Consider the following 11,188-nt stretch of genomic DNA (forward strand, 5'->3'; position numbering starts at 1 on the left):
AGGAAATGCCTATCCCACAACACGTGCATGTTGTCACCCCATTTCTCCTTGTGGGGCTGGAGCCAGCCATGTCGTCTTGCAGACAGTGTAGCTGAGTTAAAGGTGCTCCAGCTGTGAGCCCTGAGGAGAGGCCATCAGATGCATCACCTCTGCTCGCCTTTTCCACAGCACAGCTGGAGCAGGTTTGCCATGTTAAGCCAGTTTGCAAAATGCCACTAAAAAGCAGCCCCTCCAGAGCTCTTTAAAGGGGAAAAAGGATGTTGGAAAATCACCTATAGTTAAAGCTTTCCTCTGCCTCACCCATGTGGTGGGTGGACAGCCAGCAGGTCCCAGCTCCCTGCATGCAACTGCAGCACCCAGTCTCACCCTCTCCCAAATAGTATCTTGGGCTGGAAACTGGTGGGCAGCAGGCCGTGGAAGAGACCTTCAAAGAGGAGACCTGACCAGGTAGGTGGGCTGCGGGTGGCTCAAACACTCCTGTGCCAGGAGTGGCTCCAGCGCTGGGAGTGACCAGCTGTGGTCACATCTCTCTGAGTCCCCTTCCTGCCTGGCTCCAGGAGCAACTGAGCTGGGAAATGCTGGGGCATTGCTGCCCCCTGGCCCCTGGGGACTGGCCCCTGTGTCTTCCTATCTGCAGCTGCCCATGGTCTGCGGGACGTGCCCCAAGGGCTGGGCTGTTTGGAGGACTCTGTCTTAGTAGGGTTGGAGGACCTGGTCGGCTGTTCCAGACCAGCAAGGTCCTGTTTTGGGCTCTGGGCACACTGCTGTGGTGCAGCATTGCTCCTGCCCTGCCAAGGTGCCCTGTGCGGGAGGCTCTGCCTCCGCAGGCAGCGGGCAGCTCGCGAAGAACAACTGGTGCATTGCCAGGACCATCATCTTGCCTGCTCGCTTTCATTCTGGCAGTTTTATGACCTGAACTCAAGCACTTTTCTCTGGTCCTCCATGCAGGGCACGCCAGCTCTGGCATGAGCAGCATCAGACATGGCGGGGGGGTCAGTGTGGGGCAGCCCCATGGGGCTGGGCTCACCATGCCAGTACCACCAGGCACTTCAGCAAGTCCTGTGTCCCCACACAGACCAACATGCTCTCAGGTCTGTAAATAACCACAGGTTCTCTATTTTGGCTTAACTACTTGCATTTTGACACACTTCAGACGAAACATGCACATGCCCGAGGAGGTGGCTGCTGCCTGAGGCTCGGGGCAGCACCCCTCACCTTGCCCCCCGGCTCCCAGCCCCACAGGAGCCGGGCAGAGCAGGAGATGCTGCTCTCCACTTGTCGGCACTTCCACCCCAGTTTAGTCACTGAGGTCTTTCAGTTCACCCCCAGGTCAGTTTTATTGCACTTTTATTTACAGAAAACACAGAAATAAGTGTTAAATGTGTTGGGCTTTTACCAAATCACCCAACCACTTTTTTTTTTTTTTTCCACTTTTTTTCTTTTGTGGGTTTTTGGCACAAAGAAACATCACAGGTGTTACCGAACAGCCACGTACAAGCAGCTGACCCACTGCCCAGCCCAATAACAGGACTTAAACAAACAGACATGTTGCACTGAGATCAAAAACAAGGAGGTTGTTCCACGTTCAGCTTCCAGTCTAACTTGCTCATCAGGGGCAAGGGGAGTTACTCTGAGGGGACAACACCATTCATAAATTATATTTATATTTACCTCTTACATTGTAAAAGTAAACAGTGCAAAGTACAGTACCCCAGGTACCCTTCGGTTTGGAAAGCTTGAAGGTTGCTTTATACATTTTATGTGTTTTGTAAACATTGTTACCCATCCACAGTTCCAACTCTTGCTTGGAGAGACCCAATTCCTCTTGCGTCCGAAACGTATTGGGGGGCAGCAATTGCTTCCCCTGGACTCAGCTGCTGAGATTCCCGCTCGCGGTTTAGTGCAAATTTTGAAGAAAAGAAGACGAGAGAGAGAAAGAGGGGGGAAACAAAACAAAAGAAAATAAAATAAGGCAACAGTTAGAAACTGTCCGTATCAAAACCGGCCCCCCCCGGGGCTGCCTTAGGAGAAGGGCAGGAAGTCTCTCTCCTCCACCAGGCTGATGGAGAGGTTCTTCAGCTCCTCCTCGGAGCCAGCGGTTTTGTAGCCGAGCTGCGCCAGCACCTGCTGGCAGGCGTGCTGGGTGAACGCCACGATCTCGTAGGACAGACGGAACCGCCACTTCTCCGCCGTTGCCGCTGAGTTGCGCACTGTCCCGTACTTGTGTTTGGAGGAGGACCTGTCTCCTCGGGTGTTGTTCTGTATCCAGCGCTCGACGTTGCTGTCCATGGGGATGCCCAGGAAATCGTAGATCTCCTCGGTCTTTTTCATGGGGTTCCTGGCCAGGTCTTCGTACCGCACCAGCATGTATTTGCCCTTGAGCCACGGTGGTCGGTTGAGGCCGGTGGACACGGAGTTCCAGAAGTCCTCGCACACTGTGGTGAGCTGGGTCACATCCAGGTTGTACGGCTTTCTGCCGGTGCCGTCCCAGATCCTCCACAGACGGTAGGTGTCCCGGAAAGTCTCGCTCCGGGACGCCAGGATCCCCCGAGGGTCCCTCACCAACTGGATGACCTTCAGGTTCAGCCGTGGGTCCTCCACCAGGGCCCGGAGGTCACTGACCTCAGGCACCCGCACGGTTTTGATGGCCACGTGCCCGTGCTCTCTGCAGGACTCGGTGGCCAGTGTCAGGTTCAAGGTACCGCACTTCTTCACACAGTCTCCCTCCTCCACGTGGAGATCGACAGCTCCCAGGGACTCACAGACGGGCGGCGAGCACAGGGCCTTGCTGGCTCCCCTGCGGAAGAGGCGGTCGGTGGTGTGATTGACGGGCTGGGGCTTGATGTAGTTCTCCAAGAAGTAGAGGTCGCAGTCGTACAGGCTCCTCAGCAGGTCTCGGCTGGCCCCAAGCATGACCCGCCTGTCCGTCGTGCTCTTGCTCTGGGTCAGCTTTGGGATCAGGGTGTACTGGACATGGTAGAGGGGCTCGAATAAATAAAAGACATCAAAGTGCTGGTTAAAGAGCTGCCCAACAAATGAGGAACCACTGCGGGTGGTGGCGAGGATGAGGACATGTGTCTTCCTGGAGAGGTTATACGCTAAAGTGGGGCTCTCATCACACAGCCTGTCGGCCACATCTATGTCCTGGCTCAGGCTGCAGTTCACGGGGTTGGGGATGGGGCAGCTGTGGAAGGACTTGGCAGTGAAGGTCCGGATTGCTGTGTACTGGATCGCAATGGATGCCAAGGCTAGTAGGAGGACAGCCTTCCAGGAACATTGCATGGCTGATCACCTTCATGGAGCTTCTTCACAGGTCGTCTCAGTGTCTGCAACCCAACAGAGAAGTCATGGATTGAGCGAGGACTGCCAAGGACGACCCAAATATCCAGCTGCTGGGGGTACCAGCAAACACCCTCCTAATGATTATACATCAGCCATAACCATGTGGACCCCAGTCACGCACCGCAGAGCCTCATTTCAAAGGAGAGGAAGACCAGGCAGCGGCTGGCAAGCCTGCAGAGACTCTTCCAGCCAGGACTTCAGCCCCAGGGACTGCTTCCTTCCAGGCTGGGAATGTACACAAATCTGATTCCACACAGCCCACCCTATACTCTGCAGTCAGGCTGGGGGCTGTTAAAGCCTGGTGGCCACACCATCTATGTGCCTCCATCCAGCTTCTGTGAACCCTCCACCCCAAGCTGCCTTGTGAGTCACTCGTCACCCATCAGCCAGTGTCTTCAACACTCAGTGCAGGAGCCATGGCAGCAATAGGGCATGGGATGGTGTCAAGCACCACCTCCATTCTTCCTGTCCATCTGGCAGGGCAAGGTATGGCCCATCCAGGCCAACAACCTCCTGCTTTGGAAAGGGGCAATGGCTCTGCTGGAGCTGCAAACCTTTTTGCTTAGAGGTGCAATAGGCAGGTCAGCTCAGCCTGTCAGCCTCTGGGGATGAGTAGCAGCCAGCACTGAGCTCGTGGTGCTGGCCAGATCCTGCTCATCTCTGGGATTCAGAACCCCATCCTATTCTTAGCACCAGAGGATGGGGGAAGCAATACTTCAATGGAGGAAGCATGAAAAACTGCATCACCTCCATTCTCTACTGGCAACAGTGAAGCAGCCTCCAGAGGCGGGTGCAGGGAAGAACAGGGCTGCAGTTGTCCTGGCCAACTTTAGTGGTGCCAGCCCCTGCCTTGCTGCTGCCTACATGTGGGCGAGGGTAGGGAGAGCTGAGCCGGACACTTGGATGGAATGTTCACAGACAGTGAGGTGAGGAGCGCCCCTGCCACACCTGGGGAGCTGTGGCATTGCTGGGAACGTAACTGTGATGGTGCTTTAACATTTTCCCCCTCTTCACTGACCAGATAACGTTCACAGAGTGCCCTGCCGCTCTCCAAAGCACAGGGCTTCACATCCATGTGCTATCACTCCCTGAGGCCAGCGGGGCTAGAGGGAAGGAGACAGCAGACTCATTCCACGAACCCCAAACAAGCCAAAAGCCCTGTGTAGGGGAGATGCCCCAGTATTAGCAACAGCTTTTAAGCTCCTTTGCATCCACTTTCTCTTGCCCATCTTCATTCTATGTGTGTACTCTCCAGTGTGGTATGTTCACCTGTGCATGTGCCTCTGTAGCTACCCACCCACCCTCCTCCTCAGGCAAAACCAAGGGGACAGACCCAAATATCTCTGCTCTCCACCCAGCAGAGCCCTTCCCATAGCACCATCACTACTGTTGCTTCCCCTTCCCCACCCCTCCTTTCACGCTCCCTGTGTATCCCCCGGGAGAGTGCCGAGACGGCTCTGAGCTGGTGGTGAGCTCCTTGTCCCCGGCCACTGGGACTGCTGGAGCTGCTGCTGTCACTGCTGAGCTGAAGTCTCCAAGGGAGAGCGGTGGGCCAGCCATGGATTTCAGCACACAGGGCCTGTTCAAGCCCAGAGCACACTAAAATCCCTGATGGGCCTGGGACAGCACAATGTTCCCGGTGCACATTCCCTGCAGAGCCCACAGCAGCTAGCACAGCATGCTGTTCCTGTCTCCTCAACATGCCCCGCTCCTCAGAGAGACCCCGGCACCCAGTGAGGGATGCCAGGAAGGCTGCTCAGACCTGCACATGAGTTGAAAACTTCCCTTCTTTCTTTTTTTTAATTATTATCTTTATTATTTACCAGTTGCTCCAGCTGCTTGGTGCAGGTGGGAACTAACAGCTCCAGAGACCTCTTGCCAAGAGCAGGAATTTAGAGCAGGACCCCAGCACAGGGGCTCCAGCACAGCTACTGCAGGCAACCCCCTGCCAGCCATCACCATGTCTGTGCACTGAGAGCCGTGCTTTAGATCCATAACAATGCTTTGAATAAGGGTTGTTTTCTCCTGGGCAATAAGGGATGCTTTAGCCTGGGCTGCCTGTCAGGGGTGTGACATGTGTCTGAGGGACTGAAGCCGCAGACACTTGGCTGTTGCTGCTCCTGGTTTGGGGTTACCCACCCTGCAGAGGGGAGACCTGGCCCTAGTGTCCACATGGGATCTTCCATCCCTTGGATAAAGTGTTTTTCCAGGTGTGCTAAATCAGGACAGGATAGGAGGGTCCCTGCTGTCATCTCCTGACCCAGGTGGCTCCCGTATTCTGCCTAGGTGGAAGCTGGAGTGGGAACGCTTTCCTGCTCTCTAGTGATGGCCAGCCACACTGCATCCTTCACACACAACCTCAGCTTCTATTCCTTGCTGTGCTGCTGAGGGATGCTGGAGCAGACACCACTCAGCTTGTCCTGGGATGTGGCAGAAACCCGCTGCTGGCTCCCCTGCAAAAGACAACCAGAGCCCAGTTGCCTCCTTGGTCCCAATTCCTGCCGGATCACTGACTGTGAGCATTTCAGGTTCTCCGCCCACACACACCAAGCTGTGGAGAGGAAGGAACAGGGCATTGATTCACCTCCTTGAGAGAGCAGGTGTGAAAATACAGCACAGTTTCAGCCTCGTCTGCTCCTCATCACCTTCCGCGTGCGCCCTGCCTGCCTACTGAGCCACAGCCAGGGAAGGGCAGGTTTTTGGAGAAGACTTCTCTCCCTGATGTCTCATTTGTGGCCTTTAAAGCCGGACAGAGCCTCCTCTCAGTCCCCCGCTGGCTCTCCTGCCTCCTCCAATTGCTGCCTGTCCCAAGGGGCTGCAGTTCCAGCCCAGCCCAGCCCAGCCCCGGGCTCCAGAGGCAGCAGTGACCGGCAGCAGGGTGCCCTCACGGTGCTCCTGGGGCAGCACAAGTGCCTGGTGCCCAGGAGCCGCCAGCACGGCTGAGGATCGCTTCCCCTCACACCCACCCTCGCTCAGCTGCTGGACACAGCCAGGCTGGTGTGAAACACCTGCCAAGGAGGAGCTGCCAGTGGCACCACACAACTTGGGGCAGCCTCTCCAAGCAGTAGCTACAGCCATCACACTGCAGAAGGATGTCACCTACACACATGTGTAGTGGATAGCCACTTGCTCTCCCATCCTTGCCACAGGGGACCTTTTTCTTAAATTCACCTCTTCCCCTCCAGGCACTGATACTGGGACCAGCAGTCCAGACCAGCAACAAGCCCCACGTGGGGCTTAGACTCCTGTGTGAGGCAGAGACTCGTTTGGCTACTCAGCCCTAGACTGTGGGATGCTGTGGCCATGGGAGTTATCCGAAATGCTCGACTCACAGATGTTTCCATGCTATAAACTCTTCCCAGCCGAAATCTCCCTCTGCTCTCTCTCTAGCTCAGCTCCACCAAGGATGATGAGCAAATGCGGCCCAAGGGCGGGAGCTGAGTCTGGTAGGTCCCTCCAGGCAGCTGGTGATACAAGAAGGAGAGCTGGGGTGGGGGTCACTCGTACCTTCCAGCCCCCAGCACTGCTGGTACTGCAACGGCCGTGCGAGAGGGCACATGGGCTCCTGTTTGCACTGTGCTGTGGTCACCGCTGCTCCTTCCCTGACCCTAACCCCCTCTGGTCACAGCATGCCGGACTGCACTCCACTGCTTGCTGGCAGTTCTGTCCGGCTGCCTGCAGTCGAATCAGGACCAGGCTGTCCACGAGGGATGCACGGCATCCGGCAACTGGCTCCAAGCCCCGCAGGAGGCTGCCAGTGCCTGTCAGGGGGACAGGAGCATTGTCTGTGGGAAGAGGAAAGTGCTGAGCCTTTCCTCTCCCCTGCCCCACTTCCCGCAGCCTCAAGCCCAGAGGAAAGGAGAGGATGGCCGCAGGCAGTGCAACCCCCCCACCACACACACCCACGAAATGGCAGCGGGTGCGTAACCACCTGCCTTCCTCCTCCTCCTCCCCTGACTCCCAGCGCTGCTCTAGGGAGGATGAGCAGGCGAAAAGCCAGCAAGGCAGCCCAGGAGCGCTCGGGAGATCGGAGGCAATGAATTAAGCTGAAAGGCATCTGTGAGTCACCGGCGTGGGGAGCAGCGAGCGCGGCCGGCCAGCCGCAGCGCAGGCCTGGGAGGCAATGCTGAGTGGTCGACTCCTACTTTGGGGATGGTCTTCCCAGGTTTGATGTGAATGACCTGCTTTTAGACAGAGCAGCAGGACCGTGGCGCCAGAGGCTACACTGGTGCCTGTGCTCAGGTGCTGCCAAGCAGGCTGGACTCGCGGGGCTGCTGCAGGGAGCGGTGCGACTCGCACATCTTCTCCTCTCCAAAAGCTGCCAGGTGCTACAGAGAGCAGTGCCCTGGACCAGCCAAAGCTTGTTCTCTTGGCAGGGGTGGTCCCACAGCAACACAGCTGCCCTGCCTCCTGCCCCAAGCCTCCTTGGAGGTTCCCTTGCTGCTCGCTGCAGGTGGCTGTGTTTGAAAAACTTGGGGGTGATGGCAGGAGACCTTACAGGAGCTGATGCTGTCATTGCTGTTTCCAAGGCTTTCTCACAGGGCAGTCAGAAAAACCTGCTCTTTTCAGCTGCCTTCCAGGCTTCCCCCTCTCTCAACAGCTCTCCAAAGTTGTGCCCTTGGCCCAGCTGGGCTCACCCGGGCTCCCTCGCCCCTGCCAGGGAAACCCCTCTGCACTTCCCGGTGGCAGGAGAAACGAAAAGGGAGTGGAAGAAGGTGCAGCGCAGGTGCCTGCTCCAGCCCCGCACAAGCCCCAGCACCAGGGCAATGAACTGGAGAAATGCCTGCGCCCCGCAAGCCCTCCCTGGGGCCTGCTGGATCCCAGTCCAGCTACCGGCACCCTCTACCCCCAAAACCGATTCCTGCCAGCAAGGCCGTTTCCATGGAAACGGCAGAGTGACTCAGGACTTTGGGACTGGCTGGAAAACACAACTGTGAGCAGCGAACAACTGGGAGGTGCCAGGGTCTCAGTAGGAGGAAGAAGGGTGGGTGAGTGTAGAGACAGGGCAGAACTGCCTGCCCCGCCGTGCTTGGGCATGGCCACCCCAGTGCAGAGGGGCACGCACGCACACCCGCGTGAGGTGAAGCCCACGCGAGAAGTTACAAGCCAAAAAAGCTCTCTCCTGACACAAGTGTGACTGCAGCAATTGGAAGGCATGGCTGCAGCATGCTCACTGGGGGACATATCCCAAAACGTGTCTCATCACAGACAACCCATCACCCCTGGGGAGGGAGACCCACGCGTGCATAGTCACCTACAGGGTTCACAACACCTACTTCAGCAGCTGCTCAGCCCTGTGCCCCTGTCCCCTGCCCGGCAAGCAACACCCCTGGGTACCCTGCCCGGGGTAGAGCAGCTTGGAGGGCTGGTCAGGGAGGGGGAGCCGCAGCCAGCGCCCCACGGTGCCTCCCTGCCCAGCCAGCCTGGCTCCTGCAGCCCCGCTCCCCCCAGCCTCGCCACCCAGGCACAGAAATTAAGTCGCAGGGTTGCAAAACAACTCTCGGCCGGGGACCCACTGGCACGGGCTCTGCTGCTTAGCAGCATTCTCCCACTGAGCAAAGAGTTTATCTCATAAAACAACGTGTTGTGATCACTGAGGCCGGGAAGACGGGCTCCTGACGGGGTTCAACGAGAGCGTCTCACTCGGTCGCAGTGGCTTAGTCATGCTGGTAGTTCTGCGAATCCAGGCAAGCACTGAGCACGCCTGTGGCCCAGCCACCCTGTGCACAAGCAGGCTGCACCCCATCGCTCCCCAGGGGAAAGGCGTACCGCTGAGAAATGCAGCACGAAGCAGCCTCCCTTTCCAAAGGTGCTACCTGATTTTGGGTACCGCAACAGCTGTGTGAGCAGGGCTGGTCTCTGTCCCCAAGCCTCCCCCCCAACAAGGCCCACCAACATGAGATCCTGATGGGGTGGGAGTGAGCATTCAGTCTTGCCTCCTCTTCAGCCCTACAGCACTAGAGCTTCTCTAAGGTGACAGCTTCAAGTGCCAGCTGGGAACTCATGTCCGCCACCTTCCTCGGGTGAGCACCGTACGCAGAGTGGAGGTGCTTCATGCCTGTAAAGACCAAAATTCGCTCCGCTCTCACATGCATCACCTCCTGGGGCACTTTTTTAATGATAAGGCACAGCACCCCAGTGCTCAAAACCACTCCTGGCATGCCCCCACTTCCCTGTCTCTGCCCATCCCAGAGATCCTTTGCCACCAAAAGATTACTGCCCACTTTGACATGCACTTAAATCATTACTGAGTCTTCAACGGATATTTCAGTTTTTCCCTACTGGTACTCTGCATACACATTTTGAGTTATTAATCACTATCAAGTAACAACAATCCCAGCCAGTCCCAGAGTTTTCTTATCGCAACATCCACCTGTGCCTCTTTATCCCTCATCTGCTGAACTGCATCTGTCTCCTCCCAAAGATGCGAACGCCTGGATAAACCCGATACAATTTTTTTGTGCTCTCCACCTTCCCCAAAGCCATCCACCAGCCTGTTTGTGCATGCTTGCTCCCTCCCAGAGCGCTCCCCTGGCAGGAGCTAGGAGGCTCTTTTTGGATGAACGCACTCATTCACCACCTCAAAATACTCTCTTTGCAATGTACCCAGGGTACGGCTGCATCAGGAGCCCAAACCTCGAACCGCGCAGCTTTCCTGTAGGACTGCTCCATGCTATGGCGTGCTTCAACCCCGCTCTGCGAGCTCTTCTCGCCAGCCTGCGTCCTCACGGCAGGTTTATCAGACCACTTTAAGGTCTGACAGCAAATGCCAGGGCATTTGGTCTGCCAGCTGGCGCGGCTCACACGACCGGGCAGGGCAGCTGGCCTCCCCTGTGCCACCGGGGACCTACTGACTTGTTCCAGGCGGCAGCTTCTCGCCCAACAACAGCCCAAGTTTCGCCACAGCTCCTTTTTCCCGCGGCTCCCGGGAGCCAGGGCTGCCGACCGCCGCTAAGGCAGCCGCGGCCGCGGCTTGCCGGGCGCTGGCAGCGCGGGACGGGGTCTCGCCGCACCGCCGCCGGGAGCAGCGGGGAAAAGTCCCTCCCGCCGCCGCGGGTGATGCCTCTCTGCCCTGGAAAGTTGGTGGCGCGTAAAGGGTTACGGGAGAGCCCCGGTCCGCCACCCCCGGCCACCCCCGCCGACCCGCGCCGCGCCAACCCACCCCACGCCAGCGCCTCTTACCTGGCAGAGCGCCGCGGTGGGCTTCCCCCCGCATCCCCGGAGGGCCCCGCCGCGGCTCCTGGGGCGGGGGACGCCGAGCCGGGCCCGGGGGCGGCTGCCGGCGGCGCTCAGCGGGCCGCGCCGCGGGGGCTCATCCCTGCTGGCGGCCGCGCGCTGCCCGCCCTGCCCTGCCTGCCCTGCCCGCGCGGGCAGCCCCGCGCGCGGCCGCCTCTCCACGCCCCTCCGCTCCGCTCCACTCCGCGCGGCGCCGGCGGGCAGGGGAGGGCGGGCAGGGGAGGGGGCTGCACCCGCTTCCCCTCCCTCCCTCCTCCGGACCGCCCGGCAGCGCGCACAGGCAGAGGCTCCGCACCGCACCGCCCCGCGCTGCCCCCGCCCCGCGCTGCCCGCACCGCTTCGCGCCGCCCGCGCTGCCCGGCCGCTGGGCAGGATTTGCCGGGCAGGAAACTCTCCCTGGCCCTTTTTTTCTCTCCAAGGCGGCCCAGCCGGAGCGGGCAGAGCCCCTCCCGTGGCGGGGTGGAGACCCGATGGGGCTCCCCGCGGAAGACGAGTCGTCCCCACGCTGGGTGTTGGCGGGTGGCGCGGGGATCCCCGGGGACCGGGTCAGGCCACCCCGCAGACGGGGGCTGATGCGGGCGGCGGGTGCCTCCCACCCTCCTCACGCCCC

At 58.9% G+C, this 11,188-nt stretch overlaps 1 protein-coding gene across 2 annotated transcripts; it reads right to left on the reverse strand.

The window, feature by feature from the left end:
- Window positions 1–1,330: 1,330 nt before the first annotated feature.
- CHST1 (carbohydrate sulfotransferase 1) lies at window positions 1,331–10,760 on the reverse strand. Of its 2 annotated transcripts, XM_082058554.1 has the most exons (3): window positions 10,525–10,760; window positions 9,239–9,400; window positions 1,331–3,326 (listed from the first exon to the last, which is right to left on the reverse strand). In XM_082058554.1, exon 3 carries the CDS (start codon window positions 3,280–3,282, stop codon window positions 2,023–2,025), a length of 1,260 nt encoding a protein of 419 aa, XP_081914680.1. In that variant the 5' UTR covers window positions 3,283–3,326; window positions 9,239–9,400; window positions 10,525–10,760; the 3' UTR covers window positions 1,331–2,022. The 2 variants fall into 2 exon arrangements, with proteins under 2 accessions (XP_081914680.1, XP_081914679.1); XM_082058553.1 differs by lacking the exon at window positions 9,239–9,400 and having other exon boundaries at window positions 10,525–10,758.
- Window positions 10,761–11,188: the final 428 nt, after the last annotated feature.

This window comes from Streptopelia decaocto (assembly GCF_964273445.1).
Source record: "Streptopelia decaocto genome assembly, chromosome: 7".
Classification (NCBI taxonomy): domain Eukaryota; kingdom Metazoa; phylum Chordata; class Aves; order Columbiformes; family Columbidae; genus Streptopelia; species Streptopelia decaocto.